We start from the raw sequence: 24,147 nt of genomic DNA on the forward strand, positions 1-24,147 counted from the left end.
TCAAGGTTATGCTTCACTAGCTAGTGGTACTTTGGTGGTTAAGTGTAGGTACTTTCTTTACTGCAGCAATGTGCTTGCTTTTACTTTACACCATATTTATTCTTTTTCTCCTGATTTGCAGCTCTTCGCAAAAAACAAACCTCCAAAGGGTCTTTATGTCTATGGAGATGTTGGTAAGTTTCAGTTGCATCAATTCTGATGGAATTTTCTCTAAACGCATGTTTATTTAAATTCTGAAGTGTCTAAAAGCTTTATGTTTATGTTACATTATTGCTTTAATGAGTTTTCCAGGATTAGTTTTCTTCCATGTTATGATGTTATTTAATACAATTACACTCTGAATTCTGGAAGCTGTTGGATTGGACTACATTATCATGTGCAGTTTTTTGAGTGTTACCCACTCACTAATATTTAAGAGTGCAATTTAAGAATTTGGGAAGTAATTGGGGGAGTCATGGAGAGAATTTATATATTCTAACTGCAACAATGGAGCATGAAAACATACTCACTTTTCAAAAGGAAATACTAAGGATGCTTTCTGGATGCATATGTAGCCATTTGTGCAACCTTTGGGCCATCTCTGTATGGATCAAAATTTGAAATCTGAAAAATAAAAATGCAATTATTCCAAGTTTTTAAACAGAAAATATAACTGTTCTTCACAAACAGTCTGGTTTTGTACTTATTCTGTGGAAGAGTATAGTTTCATTAGTTCAAAGCTAATGAACAATCATTATTGTAATCAGTACATACTGTTCTTAAATTAACTACCTGTTGGGTGGGTTTTTTGTTTTTTATTTGAAGGCACAGGAAAGACAATGGTGATGGACATGTTCTATTCTCACTTAGAAGTAGAAAGGAAAAAGAGAGTCCATTTTCATGGCTTCATGCTAGATGTACACCAGAGTAAGTGCAGACACAGGTATTTAAAAGAATTTTATAAAATACTGCATTTATAAAAATGTCTGTCTCATTCTCATATTCATATTAATCAGCGTAACTTTATTTAAGTATTTAAGCAAAAAAAGTAAAAAAATAGGAGACAAAGGATTTTAGCATTGTCTGTCACACCAGAGTAGATATGAATTGCATATTATTTCTGAAGTATCTTTTCTCAAAGATTCTGTATACCTGATTGTATGGAAAACTTGGATGTACATTTAGGCTTAAATCCTGAACTAAACGTTTTCCGGTTACCAGTTAGCAATATGAAGAAGGCAGTTGCTAAAACTGAAACAGTAAAGGTTAAATTCAATCTGCATTTTGAATAAGCAATAACTAAATCGGATATAAACACCAAGGAGAATGAGAACTCTTCTGGTTGTCAAACTTAGTAATACTATCAGTAATTTAGAGGAGAAAATAATAAAAGGAAGCTCCTCCTAAGTTTCAGAAAATTTTCTGGCAGGGTAAGGCACTTAGTTTTGACAAAAATACTGGTTTAGATATTTTAAAATTTAATCCTGTTTCTAAATTCTGTGACCTTAAGACACTGTGAAATTGTTAAAGGCTGTAATTTACAAGTATTGTGACAGCTGCATTTTTCTTGGGAAGCTTTCACTGGTCTAAACAACTTCTGCTACTTACAGTGCCCTCTTTTCTATCATTGTTGGGTCACTGCTGAGATTTTCTGTTTCCATTTCTTGTCATTTGTACTTAATCTTAACAAAGGTACTGCAGTATCTGTGTTTTCTGAATGTTTGTTTATGGTCAGGTGGGATCCAATCCATGAGTAAAGTATGGATGTAATAATCTTACTCTGTGCCAGCAACATCATCTTTACATTTTAAAATATAACTGTGTTGCTAGTCTGAGTTCTTTTAACTAAATGCATTCTAAGTATACCTTCACAGCATGCAATGCAGAGAGCTGTGCCATTGATTTGTAAACACCGTAAGGGTTTTTCATGCTTAGAGAGAAGCTTAAGACAGAAAATGCCAAATTACAAAGTGAAACTGAAACTAATGTCATAAATTGGAGCAAGATACAATTGTAATTTATATCAGTTTTTAAAAGATAAAGTATAGGTGCATAGCATTCAAGGGTTCTTTTGATTTTTGTTTTACATATTTCTAAATAAGAAAATATGAATCGGAGAATCTGTGAGCTTTTAATAGTTCCTGGATGTGACTGAGAACTGTTTTGCTCTCTTGAAATTGGACTAAATTTGAAGCTTTCTTATTTTTACTGACTGGGTTACTTTTTATTTGGTAGCTAAATAATTTTGTTCTCCCTATCTTAGAAAAAGAAATATTTGTTCCTTTGTGTTTTATCAACTTAGGAATACATCGCCTTAAGCAGAGCTTGCCAAAAAGAAAGGCAGGATTTATGGCCAAATCATACGACCCAATTGCACCAGTAGCAGAGGAAATAAGCGAAGAGGCTGCTCTCTTATGTTTTGATGAATTTCAGGTAAGAAGTCAGAGATTACTCCTTCTCTGCAGGGGAAACTTCATAAAATTACTTTCAATCTTAAAATATGATACTTGTGTACTGCTAATATAGTGTTTGAATCACTGGCCAGTAGTGAGCTGTAGAAGTTGAAGGGTAGAAGTCATTTCACAGTTTTGAAGGTGATGTGTTTTGTTTTGCTTGTTTGTTTATTTGTTTTTTTTCCCCAGGAAATAAGATGCAGGTTGGTGGTGAAGCTCTTACAGTGCTTTCATTTACCAGTCCAGTTACTGGTCATACAAGGGAGAATTTGGTGAGAGGCTCACGAGAACTTCAGGGCAGGGGCCATCATCCCATACTGAGCTTGTACAGTCCCCAGGAGAGTAGTCACCTGATACTTGCTTGGCATCCCTGGTCTTTGCTGTAGTTCATATAATGGAACAAAATAGTCTTGGTGTTAAGGACGTGGAAATAACATGTCAAATTCAACCTAAATTCTTCCCTAGAGTTATTGGAGTCTTTAGCATGGCAGTGCCAGATTATATCAATGTAACTAACATTTTAAGAATTTTTTTTATTGAATTAAATGTGAAAATTAAAAATAAACTCATAAAATGATCTTTGCCCAAGCTAATTTGGTTGGTTTATTTGTTTTACACAGCTTGTGAATTTTGTTTTAAGGGCATGTCACAAATTTAAGTGTAGAATTGCTTTATAAAAATTTTTAGGAGAGAGGCTAGAGGTATTTGGCAGCTCTAATTAGCTAAGATTTTTTAATTCAGAGAGAAAATACAGAGCTAGGTAAGAACAGATCTGTTTTAGTTCTCAAATCACTAATAGCAAAAGAATAATTTATTTACTGTAAATTGTCTGTGTTTATGCTCTTGAATTCATACATTACTGAAACGGATAGAACAATTTATATCTCCTAGCTATTATTTTACAAGCCTGTGCACCCGAGAAAATAGCTGGTTTATGATCAGCTCCCATGAAGTGGATTTTGTAACTGTAAAGTAGTAGGCGTTTTTGTTTTAAGTTACTCTTGCATTTTTCAACAAGGGGGAGTCCTTTGATCTATGATTTGAGAATGTGTGGAGTCATAGCAATTGATGCTGTTTGATCATTTCAATTGTGCTTTATCTACTGAATATGAATGCTGGCCTTCCAAAACTTGCAGTATAAAATCTAAATACAGAGACAGTTATATTGACACTATGAAGAAATAGGAAGGTTTGGAGAGGGCAGGGAGGAGCGTTAACTGTCATGACATGAAATGCTCAAATGGTAGAAAGAGGCATCTTTCTGTTCCATGTATTAGTGTAAATACCTGCTTTTCTATATAAATGCCCACTGCTTTCATATCCTGTGCTGCTGTGTTTCCAGACTGTCACGTTTCCACATTTTAAGGGGAGAGACTCTGGTAGATTTTGTTTCCAAATTGATTGCCTGCTCCCCCTGCTGACTTGCTTGAGGTACATCAATTGCTTCAGTTGTAAAAAATCACCTGTGTTTTTGTCGGTGGGTCACAACTGGGAAAGCAATGCAGAACTATACTTTAAAATGTGTATCTAAGACTTTGCATTCTTATGTGAATTTTAAAAATCTACTTGTTCTGGATATACTAATGTCCTAAACTCACAGATTTTTCAATAGCTGGATCTTTTGAATGATTTTCTGTAGCATGGAAAGCTATGCAAGCTTTGCTTGCTGAAGAGGAGTCCCAGCTTTCTGAAATCCTGCAGAAGGCACTGAATTTGGGAGGAGAAACCTTCTACTTAAATAGTCATGAAGTAATGCAGTGGCTGGAAGAGTAGCTCACACAGTGACACAATTAACATTGATAATAAGGAGTCATATCTAATTCAGGACGTTCACAGCTCCTATCTGTAGTGGAGAAAATGACCGGATTTCACTGCAGTCTGATTCACTCATATTTAAAGAATTGCAAGATTAAAATGAAACTGGAAAGAGCTGGAGACTCAGAACATGATACTCTGGCTTGTAGACAAAGCTACTGTCCTTTTTGACAGCTGGAAGGTCAAGCTGAGTCTCTACTTCCTTGGCAAAATACTTGTGTGTTGTGGAAATATCAGAAAAACTACTGAGATTTGCTTGAAACACTTCAGGCTGCTTTCAAATGCCTGTTGGGGGGGTGGGTGGGAAGAGAATAATCTGAATTAATTTAATTATTTATCTGAAGATCAGACACGGGATGAGTGATACTGTAACAGGGACAGCAAAAAGTAACGTTAATGGTCATATTTCAGAGGAGACCAAGTGCAGAACTTCAAAAGACAAAAGCATTGCTGAGGTTGTATGTTCCTCTGATCTGATAGTGGGCTAAAGCAAAACAGAAGTACTCAGAAGTGAATCTTGTCACAAAGCCTAGGGAACCTTCAGAGCAGAGAGTTGAGTAATTGGTGTGGAAAAATATTTCAGTACTTTTTAAAATAGTTTTGTGTGTTCTAAAATATTATTGTATTTAAAAAACCAAAATTACTATGTCTTGAATGTTTCTTTTTGCAAATACTGTGTGATAGCTTAGTGATGGCACTAAGCCTCTGAGTTTGTCCATTCTGAAGCAGGTGTTTCATCAGCATCTGCCTGAGCCACAGGCTCTCGGGTTATTGAAGCATTGCTACTTCTTACTGATCTTTGTCATACAATTGACTGTAAATATCTAAGCCTTTTTTTAATGATGGAAGTCTCAAGCCGTTCTAAAATTGTGTTGCCTTTTTGAAGAAAAACCCTAGAATTAAGCTGTTTGTAATTATAATTTTGATGTTTCAGAACACAGAGGTTGGCCAATAAAAAGAGACTAGTTATTGTTTAGCAATCAAATAACTATACACAGGTAATTAGAAGCTCTCATTTTGGCATGTGACTGTAACCAGTTATGTTAGTATTGATAATGAAAACAGAATCCCTACTTCTTGGTTAGCTGGACGATCACACAATGTTAGTCTTTATATATATCATCGGTACCACTTGGACTTAAAGCAAACTGCAACTTAGGGAGTTTTTACTAACCTGCATGCTATTAAAAGCTTCTAATAAAAATTAGGCACTTATTTTTGTGCTAATACTAATTACTGATAATACATGCTTATGTTTGTCATTCATTACATGGAACTGTACCAATCAGTGGATGACTGAGTCTCAGGCACTTACACATGTAAATTAACTATTAGTCTAGTGTGTTTTCTTTTTTTTTTCTTTTTTCTTTTTACGTGAGTCATAATGGAAAGCAGCACTAGGTCATAAAAATCTTTTCTCTTAAATGCTAATGAAATTTCTCCATTCTCTCCATTAGCAGCCTCTCCTTATTGGTAATTTGTAGCCTTTGCTTTTGTTCCCTCTTGCAATGAATGCTGGATACAGTAAAAAACATGAGAAATTACAACACTTTAGTTACTGTCTTCTACCTGCTTTACCTTACAGAAATTTTGTGTCTTTCCCAAGCTGATTAGATAAAAAGAGCACATATCTGCATCCTAGTTCTCAAAATGGCTCTTGCTTTTTGACAGAACTTTTGAGAATTAATTTTTTTTGTAATGGAGTTCAAAACATCAGAATTCCACATCAAAAAACAGTTCTCATTAATAGAAGAATGTTATTGTTTTCTTTTATGTGAGCATCAATATTCTTTCCCTTCCTGTTTTCTAAAGGTAGCATGCCTTATAGTATTTTTAAACAAAAAAGTTTGTAACAAAATTATTTAGATAATATATTTGTAAAACTTGCCTATTAGGTTTGCTTTGTGATACAAGAAATACAGTTACCCCTAAAATGCACATATACACTGATTCCTTGTGTGCCTTGCTTTTTAGGAACAGAGAAAGTTCCTAAATTTTAGTATGAGGAAGAAATAAATTATTGATAGGTGAGTGCATAAGCAGATGTATTAGACATATGGTACAATAGTGAATTACTACATGCTTTTTGGCGTATCATATCTTAGTGATAAGAGATGTGAAAATCTGAGGGGTAGGTTACTGATTGTGTAAAAGTTTGTTTTTGAAAAAGGAAAAAAAAATCCATATTAATGCATTCCATAGAATTAATTAGAAATAGTCTTTGGAACAAGGAAACTAGTGTTTACATATGGTTCCTTATGAACGTTATTGCTTCCAAACTAGCTGTCAGAAATGTGACCTAAGTCTTTTACTGTCTGTAGTGTAGAATTAATTTTTTTTGCTGCCCAAAAAGGTCATTTGGAAATGGGGGGATGATGGTGGGTGGAGTGGTGGTGGTTAAAGTCTTTCTGTAGATGTATTGCTATCACAACATACACATCTAAATTGGTGAAAGCCATCTGTTGTGTCTTGAGTGCATGCCACCACTTTTTTCCTTCCTCAGAATTGGGGTCTGTTTTAAGTCAAAATGCAACAAGTGACTATATAATAATCAAAGGGAAGGCAGGAGAAACAAGTGTAACAATAATAACGATGGTTTACTTATTAGGATTGCTGATCTCAGCTGGTGAAGTCCTGTAAAATATAAGTTGCTGTTGTAACAGTCAGCTCTTTTAACAAAAATTTATTATGGTTTTTTATTTGTACAGAGTGGTTTCTGTTTCCTTTATTTCATGGTACTGTAAAGCAAGTTTAACTTAAACTTAGATATTTAAAGAAATTTTACTTCATGGCTTATTTTTAGTATGTCCCTCTTTTTTCTTTCTTTTTTTTTCCCCCCTCCCCAGTATCAGTTGTCGCACCCATTTTTATTTTTTATTCGCGCTTTGTGCCTGAAGGTTAGAAGAGGCTGACTGTGCTGGAAGTGACTGCCGTGCCTTTTGATTATTCATGGACAGTAATAGAAGGCACTTAAAAAGAACAATGAAATTGCTTATTTTTGTGATGGGCCATCTGTTGAATTGTTTTTTGCAACAATCACACAATAGTATCTATGTCATATCATTCTATTTTCAACAGCAGCTGATTATGTATAGTTGGCTACTTGTCTTTATTTCTGAAGTCCCATGACCATTTAAATTCACCTCTGCAAACCTTTGCCTCAAAGGTAATAGAAATGTAAAACAGCCGGTGTGTATTTCCTTTCTGTCTTCTGTTTTTTTCATGTTGTTTCTAATTAATTAGGCCTTTTAAATGTTTAGGTCTATTTTCTGTGTCTCCCACCTGTAGTTTTATAATAGAAGTTAACATGGAATCATTTAGCAATTGGTAAAGAAATGGTGGAGTTCCGCAGTAAAGAGTGGGCAAGTTTTGAAAGACATTCACTGCTTATTAATTATCCCTTTTATTTTTTTCACCAAGCAATAATTAGAATCTTTCTGCATGGCTTTCACTAACAAGCATTTTTCCTTGCTACAAAGCCACTTGCAGATCTATTGCAGCAGAAGCTGAAAGCAAGATAAAACAAATGTGTTGTCTTCTACAGGTCACTGACATTGCTGATGCCATGATTCTGAAGCAGCTTTTTGAAAATCTGTTCCAAAATGGGGTTGTCGTTGTGGCAACATCTAACAGGCCGCCAGAAGGTAAAAACAAACATGCTACTAGTATTATCCAAATACAATGAATCTCAGTATCTTACAAAACATCGTATTACAATCATACAGTATCTAATACTAATAAACTCTGGAGTCTTCAGGAAGCTGAGATATTCTAATTTGTGTCATTCCCCCCCCCCTTTTTTTTTTTCTTCTTAAGGAAGAAAGGTTTCTCACTAAGTGTTACTCCTCTCTTCTCTCAAACTCAAGGTGTTCCTCCCCCCAAATCCTTCTGTATTTTCTGATCTTCTCTACTCTTATCTGAACCACTGGGATGGTATTTGGGGACAGGGGAGTTGAGGAGGGCTGATATATTGCCTCTGTTTTGGATGATCTTTTCCTATCCTGGAATACATATTCTGCAGAAGAGAGTGCGTTCCTTCCTGCTTTCTAACTCAGAAACTAGCTCAAAGAACCCCTTATCATTCTCACAGCCTGGTTTGAGGTCACTCATTGGGAATTACTTAGGTGGAGAGTTGTTTCCATTTCTAACAGTATTTTTTGATAGAGAGTGAGTAGCTAGGTAGATCCTTCTACAAAGTCCCCAAATCTGTATGGCTTTTAACCAAGCAGTAATTGTAATTTTTTTGTAGAGGAGAAAAATGTTTGTTACGCTAACTGCTAATGCTATACTGTAATGCATAATTTCTATGCCACTTTTATGACACTTTAGATTGATTAATTTAAAATATTTGCAAAAAATACTAAAGTTACAGTATTAACTACTATTACTAGTTAATAGTAGTTAATGACTAATAAATATTAGTTAACTGTAGTTAATAACTACCAGTTAATTTTTCTACCCGAATTGAGTAAAAGAGAATCAGTAAAGATTTACAATGCACTTTTTTTTTAAGATAAAGAGAAGAAATGTTTTCCCCCTCTAGTAAAATAATTTCCCATTTGTTTATTTTCCTTGTTTGAGTAAACAAGATGGAATCGTAAGTACTGTAGTTGAGTTAACTACAGTTAAACTGGACACAGGTGCCTTACTCAATTGGGAGTAATCCTTGTGTTTTTTGAAGCACTGCTCTTTAAAGTTCAGGAGAGATTTTTATCATGACTTGGGGATTGTGTCGCACATCTTAAACTGAGATGTCAGTTTGTGACCATTATCATTGTATGGTTTTTTTTTTTAATACATATTAAGTCACTGTGTCAACCTGTAAGACATCCACTTACACTAGCTACCCAACAGAGAATGTCAAGAATGGCATCTCCAGAACTGAGCTGTTACTGCAGTCCAGATGTTGCTCACTGCCTGTCGCTTCTCCCCTTCTCACTAATCCTGCGTGCTTACAGCATGTGTCTGAAATCCTCCTGCAGGAGAAAGAGGTGGGTTAGTGTAGTGTGTTGCATCAAGGTTTAAGAGTGAATTGAGAGATTCGTTTCTTGTGGATACAAAGGAGAAAAGTGGCTTTTTCATTAGAGAGCAGATGTACCCAGCTGCTGACCATTAGAGATATGCTTAACCATGTTAAACTTCTGCCGCAGGGAAGTATGAGAGGAAATACTGAGGTGCAGTGTTTGAGGAATACTGGCTTCAGTTCTTCACCAGAATTACTGGATTTTTCTCTCATCCTCACAAAACAAAGACACAGCCTTATTAACTAAAGAGCTAACAGAAATAGCTGTCTTACAGTACTGTTACATGTTCGCTAATTTTTGCAAGTAAATATGCAATTGATTGCTCTTCTAACAAATGTGTAGCTATTGTGATTTGTAGAATTATGAATGAGAATGAGACATGGCTTCATGCAACTTTTGTTAGTAACTAGGGTGCAGAATCACATTCACCGATCATTTTCCTAACTGTTTCTGTGTATGTATCGAATTTTGTGAAAGTCATTCTGTAGGAATCCTGTTGGTTTCTCATGCATACTGACTGTATCCTCTGTCCACCGTGGTGTTGGTAGAGCATAGGAGCTTTAGCCTAGCTGTAGCCTTCAGGCATGATGGGCAATATAGGTGGTCTTAATAACCTGGCATTGTCTTCACGGGGATTTTGGTGATGCCTCTGCCAGGTGTCTGTATTCTCTTACTTATTCCTCCTGCCAGTGACAGGTGCTGTACTGACTTTTTATAAGCCTTCCTAATACTGATGAAACAGAGCAGCCCATCATACAGTTTAAGTGATAACATTTTCAATGAACAAGTCATTCTGTTATGAACATATTGGGGGATTTGGATAGTTTCCAGAGATGAGAACTTAATACTGTATAGAATATAGAGATAAATAAGATATAAAATACTGCTTTGCAGTTTGTTTTTTATTCACTTGTATTTTCTTTGACTGCAGATCTGCCTTGTTACATAACATCCTAATATATATGTTGTTTAAATTCAGATGTAACTTTAGCAACTTTGCATACCTTCTCATATTCACTTAATTTTTTTTTTTCTTTCCTTAGGGATGACCCTTTTTCTTGCTTTGGAGAAAGGGTGTACCTGGTAGAATTGTTAGAAGATAAAGTGTACCACAGTAGGCTGAATAAGACTGATACTAACTTTGTAAACTCAAATAGCATATTTTAGGTTTTTCCCCCTCTACCAAATAACCTTGGGACTTAGCAATTGTGTAGTTTTGGCCTTATAATCATACCAGCGTATGCCCAGCATTACAAATCCTTTTTTTTATTCTTACTTTAAAATAGGTGCTGACCTTATTTCTTCTGCTAAAATCAGTTATATCTTGTTAGAGATTTAAGTCATCTTTCACTCCCTGCTTTCTTCAGACTTTCTCAGGATGCTGCTTTCTTCCTTAAGAATGTATTGAATTTTCATACAGCAAAAGAAGAGAAATCAATTTCAGCTCTCCTTTTCCCCCTTTTGTTCCTTCCCTCTCTAGCAACACAGAATTTTATTTGCCAGACTAAAAGACATGCTGACATTGTTATTAAGACTAAGTAGCAAAATGGTACTGATTTCCTTTCTTTCAGATCTCTATAAAAATGGTCTTCAGAGAGCTAATTTTGTACCATTTATTGCTGTGCTGAAGGTAAGAACAGTCACTCGTTAAATGCTTTTCAATTTTGCCTACTGTATTAATAAATTAGAGATTTGTACAGGATTGCTTTGATATTAGTTTCCAGATAAGATGAATATGCTTTAACTGTATGGGGCAAAAATAATTGAAGGTAAGGGAAAAAGGAATTCTTTCTCTCTAGAATTAACATGTCTTGAAAGCTGGGCATCTAGCTTGACACAAAGTTACCTAATTTTGACTAAGGTATCAGAATTAGCTTGTCTGGATAGGACTTTCTTACTGCTGTGTGTATGCCATGTGACTTGGTATTCCTCTTAATGGTTACACTGTAATGTACTTGTGGACATCTTACACTTACGCTACAAAAACTTGCTGTTTCTTTGGTTCCGTGGGTACCCCTCAATTATATTGTTTCTGGATCTGTGCATTTTTTCCCCCTTCTGTGTATGTGGCTTTCCGAATGGGTATTTGTGAGGCGTTGTGTAATGTCTAACAAGTAGAGGTTTTCAAGAAGAAGTAATGTCTAACAAGCAAGAAGTTTGGATCTGCATGTTGTGGTGTGGCAGGCCATAAACTTCATAATTGCTTCATTTAGATTAAAAAATGGAGTATCTTTTTTCAATGTGAATAATACAATCAGTGCTTTCTTTGCTGTTAAAAAGAACATATGCTGAGCTCACACTTTAAGTTCTAGGCAAGTCACAGATATTTTTAATTCACAAACTATGACTGAGTTAAGTTATTGAGGGCCGATGTACAGTTCCTGTGTCCCGCTCCGCCTGGACTGACATGACACGTAAAATGGAAGTAACAGCACTTCCCTACCTTGCAACAGTATTGCCAGCATAAAGGTTAACTATATCAATATTCAAGATAGAAGAAAGGCAAGGAAAAAGGTAAGGGTTGGTTTGACTTAGTGAGAAGAAATTTGGAATTGCAGAATAGATACATTGCTTGGACGTTTTTGCTAAGGTGATCAGCAGTAAAGTGGTTGACAGTGCCTTGGGCTTTCAGGGGCGCATTTTGGAATCATAAAATTGCTTAATTGCCTAAGCACCTTTGAAAATCCCATCTAATGTTGACGTTTGAGCACTTACCAGGGTTCAAAGTTAATATGGCATTGACATGAACGTGGCACTCCTGTGCATCTCAGAATGGCTGTGTGTAAAGTCAGGGAGGTTACCAGTGAAAGTGGTTCTTATCTGGGTGGGTTTAGAAAAGTAAGAAACGTAAAAATAAATGAACAACCACTTCCACTTCAGATTCTTGAAAAGGGTTTATTCTGTAGCCAACGGCGTTGCATGCAAGAGAGGTCTTGATCATAGAACGTTTTCAAGAATAGTGGTAGTTTCATATACATCTGCTTTTTGAAATGTAGCATCATGCTCAGTGGCAATCATGTTCTGTGGCAAATCTTTCTTTTCCTTGCTGTTAGCCAATCATCTTTTCTATGTATCTTTCCTTGTTGACTGAATTTTCTTCCTTAATAAAAGTAAAGCTCTTGCATTTCACTGATGATCAGACTTGTGAATATCTATCATGTATGCTTATTTGTAATTTCCTTTTTTCTCTTTTTGCTAGCAGAAGGAAAAAAAGTGAAACAGTTTATGCGTACAGAATACCTCATCAGGACTGGGAAAATAATCCAAATTTTTGGAAGGGACCTTGTGGATAGAATGCTGCGAGAAGCCCTGAGGGTGGATTGGTTTAGAGTTGCGACAGAGGATGGGGTAGTGCGAAAAGAAATAAGTAGCACAACCCAGACTAGAGAAATATTACCGTAATAATGAATGAAGGGAGAAAAAAGTTTTCACTAAATATTCTATTCACAAGGAGCTTACTAAAAGTCTGGATTACTTGTTGTTTTTTCCTTTATGTCTTTGTGTTTTAACACTGCTCTAAATATATCTGCCTTTAATGTCACTATAATAAATATTACCGAAATAACATGATTCTTTCCCAAAAACATAATGCCTGAAAGCTAGGTCAGAGGAAGCTTGTAAACAAGCTTAGTTTGGACTCTGACCTTAGTTGGAAAATGGAAGGGTAATGGCAAGGTACTAAAAAATAATAATTAATAATTAAAAAAATTGCAAATACACATTTTGAATGCAACACATCAGAAGTGGGCATTAAAAAACCCACACTGGAGTGTATTTTAAACTAAGATTTTTAACAAGTGACCTTTATGTTACAAAGGTGTAGGTAGAACTAAATTGATATTATGGCTGCGGTGGTTTGAGAAATGCAGATTTAGGCCTCCCTTATGGGTGTATAATTTCTACCATAGCATCCCTGTATCTTTTTCTCATGGCAGTGGTATTAACGGATAGAATAGCTTCTGCATCAGCTGTTTATAATTCCATGTGTGACTTCAGAAAATGTAAAGATGATATCTTCCAGGGTTTTGCATGGAAATACGATGGAAGAACATTACATTGGATGCTTGCAAATGGGATTTATTGTTTTCTGTACCTTCATGTCATTCCAAGTGCCACGTGTGTCTGTGGTAGTGTTGTTCTCTTCTAACCTGTTCCCTGGCAGTGGCTTGGACAACTTGGACTAGCTTCTGTCTTAGTTTTCTCTGGACTTGGAGCCTCCTGCAGGGCTTTTGTTTGGGGTTTGGTGAATGGGTGGGTTGGTTTTGTTTGTTTGGGAAATTAACTTTTATGATCGGAAATCTTAAAATACGGGTTTAGCACTAAAAGTAGTTCAAGTTCAACATAGGAGCTTCGAATTTCTTTAGGTATTCTTTGAGAGATGGGATAAATGGAAAGTATTGATAGTACATTTCTGTGAAGAGATGCTTCACTTGAAATAGATTTCAGGGTGTTTCCATTCCTCATAAATGGAACGCACAGGTCCTAGGTACCCTGGTGACTGTTATATAAAAATCTTTCCGTTCAGATGATCAAAACAAAAAGGTTTCTTTCCTAGATCTACAGTTACCCATGTTCATCCTTGACTTTGTGGTTATTTTTGTTTTCTCCAGGTTATATAATTCCAGTATCTGGTTTTGGGTTCCTATTTCTTACAAAGATAACTACAAGCCAATTTCTGTGGAATAAGCAAAAAGGTGAAACAGCGCTCTAGGGAAGATATAGCTATCTTGCAAAGCTTGCCTGTATTGCCTTTCTAGGTGGTAGATTACTGGGGACAAGCGATTGCTGAGTGGCTGCAGTGGGAGGTGCAATTGAAAAGTTCCACTTTGTAGGGGCCACATCAAAGCTCCAGGTCTGTGCAGTTGGGCAGGCCAGTAAGACAACTGGCAGCTCTTCCTGCCCTGCCTGTGTCCCCTGCCCAATTCTGAACCTGTCCCAGTGCTCTGATCTTTTGAAATCTTAAATAGTTTAAGATCTAATTTTTCAGCGATTCTTTAATCCTGTGACTTAAAGTGGTAGTTTTCATAAACAGGGAAAAACTGTCAATTGATCAGTATGATGTTGTGGCTAAAATTCTTTGGGATGCAATATTCTTTATAGAAGGGCTTTGTTTCTGCAACAGATAAGAGTGCTGCTTCAGTCCATGGAATTTTATAAAGATAGAGCTTTAAAGAGATAAGAAGTATTAGGAAGGAAAATCTTTTAATTCTATAATTGCAATTAGCTTCAGTCTCTTCTGATTGAGCTTTTAATCTTGCAGCATCTCTTACCGAGTGTTTTAAAGTACATGGAACTCCTGAGTGATTTTTTTTTTTTAAAAAGGCAGTTCTTGAAAAGAAAAACATTCATTTCTCACAGTTACTTTGTTCAAGTGCTTAGAGCAAAAATACTCCTAAAATTGTTAATCTAAACCAATAAGAAATATAAAAATTTTCTAAACATTTTAAAACTGGTTTTCAAATAAAGCTATATATCTTTAACAACAGATATAAGATCTGAAGTGAGGCTCTTCAAAAAAAAGAGAAAGCATGCTTTAATTTACTGGTATGGCAGTAATTTTGGCAACATTTTAATTTTTGCAGACATTTAATGAAGACATTTACATCAACCCTTAACTGTTCGTGAATCTTAATTCTAATGTGGTGACTAGTTCAATGCTTCATTCTTTGGACAATCAGGAAGGAAAGCTCCTCAGATAGTTTGTTGTATAGAGTCTATAACTTAAATGAGCAGTTCTTGAGCTTCCAAAGGTTTCCTGGAACCGTAGTGTGAAGTTTTAAAATGTCAGGCTGAATCAAAATACCAAATATGTAACGTCTGCATTTTGTCAGGTTTTCTTCATGCAGTAGACCTGCACGGCACTAAATTCTAACTGAAAATCAGGAAGTTTTAGAGCCTTTCATAGCCTGAGCATACCTTTAAAAGGTACAGTTTTAAAATAAAATGTTTGGCTTTGGCTACCTGCATTTTGCATTAACTAAAGAGAAAGAATCAACCAGAAGCCTGTTGTTAGTAGGACACGAAATTACTGTAAGCTTCCAACAGTGAAGTTTTTTTTTCTCCTGCTGTTAGCGACCAAATCATTATTTATTTTAAAACTATTTGGTTAAAATGACTCTTAACAGTAAGCATTGCACCCTCCTCTCATAGAAAGCAATGTATTTTTATATGCTGTATTGTTCCCTGTCTTTCTTGAAATTGGTTAATGATTATTTATTGACATTGTTGCCTACTCTGGTTGGTTTTAATTAAAACATACCTTTCCTTTCAGAGCAAGAAATGGAGGAATTTAAAAGTATTTTCACTTTTCAATAACTTAGTTTGAATATGCGAAAAAGATTTGTTGAAAACATTTAGAGCTGTCCCTAAGGAAATTGTGGGAGTTAATTTTGTACAAAGGCATTTGGTAGATACAAGATGTCTTTGATGGTGCACTCGGCTTTTGTCCAACCACCTGCGTGAGAAATGCAGGGATTTGTCGATTGGCGGACCTGCCTTTTCCCCCCCCTCCCCCCGCAAAAAGTCATCTCCTTGATGAAATTGATTTGTCAGTTTGTTCCAGTCTAATGGTGTGATAGCCGAGCAGCTTTCAGTATGTTGAATAGTTAAAACCTGCTTTTGAGGTCAGTGTCAGCCACTCTGACCCCTGTGAACTGTCACCTGAGTCAGAATTGCAGGGATTAGGCCTTTGATATTGTGATGGCTTCGCCTATCAATTGACTTTTTCATTACTGAAGATGTTGGGCCTTTTGTTTCCCTTCTTAGTATGTAACCAAGCAAACTCCTAAGTAGAAGGAGCGTTTGTTCTTGTTCTCTCTGTCTGCAAGTAATAGAAGTGCTCATCTTTTGTGAAGTGTACCTAATTAAACATAGAAAAAAAATTAAAAATAGAAAATATAGCATGATTGCAAGTATTTTTGTGCTGAACACCAGTATAATTTCTGGGTAATTTTAGTGTGACAAATTTGTAAGACTGTCAACTAACAAAATGTTGTACATAGAAAGCAAGGCATCAGATTAGAAGTTACCAGCCCTTCATGCATTCAGCCTTCTAAGCCTCTGTGTGTGTTTAAATTTAAACACAAGGATTATTTGAATTTTGTAGTTCAGAGCACTTAACTGTTACGCTATTTTATAATGTACCTATTGCTTTAGTGTGTTCTCTAGATATTAAGCTGTTCAGTATGTTTACCTTCTACGCCTGTCTTACACACGTTGGCTCCCAGGCAGTTCATTTAGATGCAGATCAAAACTTCTAAGGATAAAGTAGTCGCTACTGTAGCTCAGTGTTGGGCTGCCTGCCTTCTCACTTCCTTTAATTGTTAGGATTTCCTGAGTTCTTGCTTAGTTTGTTTACTCCTTGATTAAAATTAGTAAATCAAAGCATATCATAGATATGGAATAGTTGATTCCTGCTGTATCAGGGTAAATTAGTCTAATTACACGTGGCAGTTTTATTTGCTTGTGATGTAATGTGAAATGAGGTCCTGCCTCCCCCCAAAAAGCCCGAGCCAATTAATAAAGCTTTTAAGCTCTTTGTCACAGGCCACCTTGGAGGTCTGCAGAGAAGAACTTTAATCCAATAAACATTTCATTTAGATCATGAAAAGAAAGCATGAGGAGAAGCTCCTACAAGAGAGGGTGTTACCAGCAATTCTAGCCATGAAGAGATGTGAGGAATTTGCCAAATTAACCAAGAGGCCTTCATATTTAACACATAAATGTGTCAAAACTAATAATAGAATAATTTAATTTGAGTTGAACCTTATATTGTTAAAATTCTAAGAAGCCACAACTGTTTTCTTCAAAGACTTTACTGTTGAGTTGGATGGACAGGGCAAGGGGAGGTTGTGAGAAACCCAGATAGCAAATAACACTGGCTGAAGGTGGTGGAAAGGGGGGGTGGTGGAAAAAGGAATAGATAATTAGGTGTAATTAGTGTGTATGAATTGTTGTCTCCCTGCCCTTGGCTTGAATAAATTTCGGAGAAAAAAAAAACCACTAGTGGTGAAAACGCTTTGATGTAAGAAGAGTCATTGTGGTTTGGCAGCATAAAGGCAGTGTTTTATACTTCTTACATAATGGTTGTGATACAGAAAGAGTGAATGGACCCTACACCCCCCAGCCTGCTTTACAGCAAGGACTTTTGGATTCCCTTGAAACAAAATGCATCAGAAGTTTTCAGTTGTTGGTAATGAGGTAGTAGACCTCATCAGAGCTAAGTGAAAGCCATCTTTAGCTTTTGTTTAGATCTTAATCGCATTTTTTTTTTTATTCTGGGAAATCCAGTTTCGTAAATCAATACTACTTTTTTCCTTTTTTTTTTTTTTTTCCCTGCCTGCCAACAGTTCTGGCAGGAGCAAAGGCTAATACTGGGAAAAGAAATACAAATCAAATGTTAAAAAGAAAAACAACAGCAAAAAAGAAATCTAGACAAATACTTAATCCAGGGTATAATTCCAATAAAGTGCGTATATTGGGGGTGAATTTGACCCTTAGCTTACGAAACATCATGTTATAAATTCAGAGTGAACTCTTGGCATTTGTTTTTCACAGAACACCACAGCTGTTTATTAGGAGACTGAAAGTTAACAGTTGTTACTGGTTCTTTAGCAAAACTGACTGTTATACAGTGGTTTGTGGGTTGGTTTTGAGTTGTTTGCTTATTATTATTATTTATTCATACTTATTCTGCAAGGAAGATTTTTTTCCTAAGTGATATGAAATGGGGAGAGCTGTTTAGTGTAATTCTTACTGCATGGAAGTTTACTCTGCCATTCTTCTGCTCCCTGACTGGAAAAAGGAGAGGCTACTTGTCTCCTGCCCAGCACAGCCACATCTGTACTTCCTGAATTCTTTCACCTTTGTCTGAATATCTGAAATACTATTCACAGAACAGTACATTTGAAGAGTCTCTGTCTTTATTCATGCACCATTATTTTACAAGTTAATCGTCTATTTTTCCTCCTCTTAGGGGGTAGCTGATTTGTAGCAAGACATTAAAATAAGTTATTGAAAAGTTGTACAATAGGTCGTATGTTCCTTGTGGTAGCAAGAATAGTGGGGTTTCTTAGTTGTTAAAGTTTTCAAGGCTGTAATGTAAACTTGTGCAACTTCCATTGAATTAATTTTGCCTCTAAACCTATCTCTGCTAAACTTTTAAAGTTTAATGTCTTCTTGTCACAAGTGTAAGACAAAGATTCATTTTTAAAATTATATTTGGCAGTACGTGACTTCCCAGATTTCTGTGCTCTAAGGCCATTTAAAAATAATTCACAAATAAAATGGCATCCAAAATTAACCTGAGCATGATAGCTTTGTTGATATTGTACTGTATACTTGGATGACATTTTGAAAGTTTTCTTCAAAATTTGTTTGTGGGGGTTTGTTGTATGCTTAAAATGGGAACAAGCATGAAGTGTCTAAGGCTATTGTAGCAATTTCCCGTATTTTGTTACCGCAGGTAATGAAGAATATGGGGAAAGAATGTTAAAAAAATATATATATAATTAGTTAACCCTTTAAGGCATAACACTGTTTTGTAGAACAAATAGGCTTTTGTACTTGAAGTTGATTTGATCTGTGAAAGGCAACACCTGAATATCATGCAAGACTAAGTAATTATGCCTGATTGTAAGGGGGTTTTTTTCAGTTATAGGTCACGGGAAATTCAGTTAGGGTAGAGTATGTACAAAGCTAAGAAATATGCAGATTTTCTGTTGTAAGATTGTGTAAAAATTATTTACAGTTAATACTTGCATAAAGGTTAGAAAGGTTGATGAAGTGATATTTAGTTTTGCTTTACTATTCACTGTGTGTCAGAATGTAATTATGACTGATTCATGAAACTGTCTTAGCAATGAACCATCTTTATTAAAATGCTGATCAAGACAAGAGCTGACAGTAATAAAGAATAGAACATTTTAGTCTTGTTGCTTTTGAATGATTGCTAATTACCCCAGGGGTCATGTATAGTGCTTATGAGGATTCATTGACATTTTCTTTAAAGTCTACTGTTTCAACAACATCTGAACAGGGAGACAAAAACTGTATGCACACCTAACAATGTTGGACCAAGTTTTTATCCACTGTTAAATACCTGATGATTCTCTTTGTCCTTCCCCCTCACCCTGAGTACATCCCATTCCCATGGATCTGTGTAGCAGAAAGTTAGGAGTGTTACAAAATTGATTTTTTTTTTTTTTTTACCAAGTCCAATTTTAAGCATGGATAAAAGGAGCAGCACTTTGAAGGTCCTGGACCATGCTTGGTTGTGACTTAATGGTCTGGTTGATCTCCTGTTAGAGTTGCATCAGAGAGGAAACGCTGCACTTAACTTCATACGCTTCTCTCAGCAGGCTGTGGACAGACCTGCCCAGCTCCTGAGTCCCAATTGGACCAGTTTCACAGCCTGAAATGTGCTGGTGATTGTCACTTGCTGATGACTTTGAGAGTATGCCGAAGTTAAAACCTGTGGGTATGCTTTGTAGATCAGAAGTAATTTTTTTCATGTCACACTGCATTTTTGCTTGAGAGGATTCTTGTTCTATCACAGTTATCATTTGGGAAAATACGAATTGTAATGGTATCCTTTGCATGGAGAAACCTTTTCTTGAAATTGTTTAAAAATAACTTTAAGAAAAAAGAAATAAAATTCTAGTTGATAATCTAACACTATATGGAGTCAAATAATCAAAAATAAAAATGGTTGTCTGCTGACCTCTGTTTACCTGAGGAACTCGTGTTGCTGGCTCAGGGTTCTCATCACATGTCTACGTGTTGTGCGATGCAAAAGAATTTTCCTCTTTTAGGCTGGATATAAATAAATGTATGACAAGCACTATTGCCAAGGAATAAGCTCATTTTCTGATTTGCTGGAGGGAAGGAGTATTAGTGATCTTGTGAATTGTTAATGGCGACCAAATCAGCAGGACAGGTGTAGGGTGTGTGTGGGGGGGTTTTTTGTGTGTGTGTGTGTGCTGGGTTTTGGGGTTTTTTTTGATACAAACATATCCTCAGCATCTAATTTTTTGTATGCATTTGAAAAGGGAAGATGATACCTATGTGGAAATTACGATACCTTTTGGTCAGAAAGAGTGGTTAAAAGTTGCATTTCTCGGGTAGGCATGGCTTGGTTATTAATAGTAGGTGTTCTAATGTGCCTGTTAAGAACTACACCAGAGGCCAAGAGTATTAATTGTGTAGCTTTGCATGCCTGGGGATAGGACTATACTTTTCTTTGCTCGTATGGAAAGTGTATGTGATACTGCGGATGCAGTGCTACTGCTGCGTTTGCAGATGTCTGGTTTGACCTGACTCTGAAAAGCTGAGGAAACTCGGCAAGTATGGAAATTAAGGAAATAATAATCCGAAGGTGAAGCACTCTCACATCTCTGTCCCCCTACACCTTCTCTGGAGGTCCTCGGATAGGGTTTGTCTGATCCTGAAGGCTGACAGGATGATTTGTATGATTTTATATATATATATATTTTTTTTTTTAATGCCATTAAAATTCAGAGTAGAGAATGACAATTGGGCTGACTTACAGTGGCCTTCAGTAAGATTAAAGGATATCTACTCACCTGCATTATCAGGAGTCATGAGCTGAACACAATATTTGAGCTCACAGGGACACATTGTATTTATTACAGTGGACCACAAGGCCATCTATTAGCATTTCAGTTTTTTGGTGACACATGGAAAACACGTCTTGCGTACTTGCAGGTTGTCCAGTTAACTTTGACTGCATTTTGAAATTTTCTGAAGCCTTTGTTCCTCTACTTAATGACTTACCATGTCATGTACTTTAATGTCTTGAGCAGTTAAACTGTTCAATATCAACCATTCTTGATTGCAGCAACAGAGGAATATTAGAGGTGCTTACAGAAAGAAAAATGTATTTATAGTAGTCTATATTTATTAACTTTCTACAGTAGGTATACCAAAAGTCTAATTTTATCTATTCTAGCTGAAGATTGTCATTTTAGGTGTTCTGTCTCAAGCCTTGGGGCTTTTTCTTTTTTCCTTCTGGAATAAAAAGTTTTTCTGCCACTTCAGTGGAAATGAGTGCATGATCACGCTGTATTTTTAACTTACTAATTGCGTTTTCAATGCTGTAATTGTATTTGTTCTTTGTATACATAAATACATAAATGACTTCAAAATAAATTGTATGACTAATTAATTTTATGCATTTGAATTGAATAGGGTAAGTCAGACTTGAAATATTTCAATTGAATAGAAAATCTGTTGGAAACTGTAGATGGTTCCACAAGAACAGACTAGACTAACTGTAGCTTCAATTTTAAGTATTTATTTCAAAAGAAAAGTGGAAGTTTAGCCCAAGTAAATGAAATTAGAAAGTTTAAATCTCCATCTTAAAAAATGGAAACCAATAGTTACAGTTGTGGCTTTGACAGTGAAGTACTAACAATCTGAGCACTCCGGTTAGTTCTTTGGCTGTTGATTAGGATTCTGTGGTGGTGATTAGTGAGTGTGAGGATGCAATCACATCTGTAGGGTTTAATCAGTCCAGTGTTGGAGAAGTTAGTCCAAAGATGGAGAGAGAAACTAGAACTTCTATACGGAATCTTAGTAGGGTTTTTCCTCATGCTGCAAAAAGATGAAGGGTAAAAAAATAGAGAAGCCTACTTCCCTCCTACACCACCACCCCCCACCCCAATTTGCAGAGTTTGTAGATGATGGTACTGATTTTTCTAGTTCCATGATGCAGGAGTATCATGTTGTTGACACCTGTGAAGGGGAGAGAGTTGCATGGTAGTAGTCACATATGCACCCTCTCTGAGGTGTTCAGTATTTCATTCTTACACTTGTGAGCAGTATTTGTTTTTCCATACTGTGCAACCATGTATCTGGTTTTCATTTTTGTAAATGGAGTATTTAAAGTGTTTAGCTTGGACATATACAGTACTTTGGTGTGCTTTATTTTCTTCTCTTCTATATTCTGATTATATGCTGTCTTTTTAACATTTAAACCATTTATCTTGGAAAAAAATATTTACAAATATGAACATTTTGCCCTCTGCACTCCTGTGAAGCTGGTAAGTGAAATGTTTACATGTGTAGAAACAAAGAACTGCAGTGGGTGCCCTCATCTGCAAAAGAAACCCCAAAAGGAAAAACTTTTGGATCTCTGCTTGACACATAGGTTCTCTGTGACCTTTCTGACTCTGGCTTTGAGTAAAGGTGACCACGTGCTGAATCCCCCTTTAGAACCGTCTCCACAGGTACGTTCTTAACTTGGAGGAGAAATGCTGCTGTTATTGCCTGGCAGTGCAAGCAGTCCTCCCATTGCTGCCCTCCAGTTCACTGGTGCTGCCATCCCACCCGTTCTCTTCTCTACTGCATAGAGCTCAGTTTGTGTAAATAGCATTGCCCACACCAGTGCATATTTGTATGCTGTTTTGTTTGCATTAGTTTCTTCCACATGATCATTTAATGATCGGTTTCTTTATTCACACTTCTGTTTGATTTTTTTTTTTTTTTTGCTACGTTATTTTCCAGTAGCACCTATAGATCTGTACTCTGCTGTCATATATTCACATAAGGAGAAGGTTGTTCCACCGTACAAAGCTTACAATCTAACAACAGCAATTGTGGTTTAAAGGAATGTTTTCTGGCAGCATGTTGCTATGCAGATTATAATGTTTTGTTTTAATGGCAGGGGCTGTCCATTTCATGTATATTTATACAGTGCCTAACAGAATAGGTGCGAGTGAGCTTTGAAGTGTCTCAGCAAAAATAATTAATGACAAAGTGGTAGAGACTTATGTGAACCTGTGGAAGGGCTAGGAAATTCTTGTGGCTGTTTTATTTTTGTTTAGAACATGGGCTTTAAATGGTTGGAGTACCTTCCTGAACTGAGTATTGGTCTAGAGAGGCCAACAAAAAAAAGAGGGGAGAGAGGCAGGGGGAAGAAACTGACTTGGAGGTCCAAGTCAGTGGTTCTTGAGACAGTAATGGATGAAAAATATGCTAGAGATTCAAAGTAAAATATAAACCAAAATTAGACTGAGAATGCTGGTTTGAAAAATAGGAGACGGAACTGTATTTGAAAGATAGGACAGAATTAAGCCCAGCCCCCCAACCCAAAACTGGAAATTAATTAGGAACATCCAAGGAGCAGGATAGTAAAATGCCAAATGTTTTCCAAAGGACTAAGTATGTTCCCCCAACTTGACTGCCCTCTACTTCTATGCTTACGTCGTGTATTTCAGAAAACTGCTGTATATCAGAGTTCTGGTTTTCCATTTTGTTTATGTTTGCTTCAGTTGACTTTCATCTCCTAAGGAAGCAAAAAATCAGTAGGACTATAACGACCGTATTTTATGTTGCTCTGAATCAGATGCTGCTATTGCCTTTCTGGCTGAAAGGTCCTGTAGCCCAGAATATCTAACAGATATTTTTGAAATAAACTATGTGATGTTATATCACATTAGAATCAATAGTAGTACATTATTGTAGACATACAACGCAAAGTTTATAAGGCAAAGAAATATCTTTCATTTAGGCAATTATTTGTAGCCTAAAAAGGGCCCAAAACCATAAATAAGCTTTTGAGCACACAAGCTCTTTTTAACTAGTGACGATACTAATTACTTTGAAAAGAGAAAAGGGAAGGAAGACGGAAGAAATGCATCTGCTTCATAGCTGTGTCGGTAGTATTTACATCAACAGTTCTTACCTCCAAAGCTCGTTCATTGTAAGGTTAAATCATGGAGCCATAAAAGACTGTCGGTGCATTTGAGGAGTGATAAGCTTGTAAGCAGAACACAAGCGGACTAAAATACTGTAGCACTAAGTGCTGATTTATATTTCAGCAAGCCGCAGTCACCTGCATAATATAGCCCAGTATC

The 24,147-nt window shown here is 36.2% G+C and overlaps 1 protein-coding gene across 10 annotated transcripts in view; it reads left to right on the forward strand.

Annotated features, from left to right (window-relative positions):
* AFG1L (AFG1 like ATPase) overlaps nt 1–24,147 on the forward strand; it is a 69,091-nt gene that overhangs the window by 17,839 nt on the left and 27,105 nt on the right. For 8 of the 10 annotated variants that reach the window (XR_008576472.1, XR_008576473.1, XM_054821052.1 and 5 more), the window contains exons 3-7: nt 122–173; nt 805–906; nt 2,282–2,412; nt 7,792–7,891; nt 10,843–10,901. Coding sequence is in view for 8 of the 10 variants with exons in the window: in XM_054821052.1 (XP_054677027.1) it covers nt 122–173; nt 805–906; nt 2,282–2,412; nt 7,792–7,891; nt 10,843–10,901 (444 nt within the window). In the remaining 2 variants the exon portion in view is untranslated. The remainder of the gene's footprint in view (nt 1–121; nt 174–804; nt 907–2,281; nt 2,413–7,791; nt 7,892–10,842; nt 10,902–24,147) is intronic. The other 2 variants (XM_054821054.1, XM_054821055.1) reach the window with 2 other exon arrangements.

The sequence above is a fragment of the Grus americana genome, chromosome 3, assembly GCF_028858705.1.
Source record: "Grus americana isolate bGruAme1 chromosome 3, bGruAme1.mat, whole genome shotgun sequence".
Taxonomy (NCBI): Eukaryota; Metazoa; Chordata; class Aves; order Gruiformes; family Gruidae; genus Grus; species Grus americana.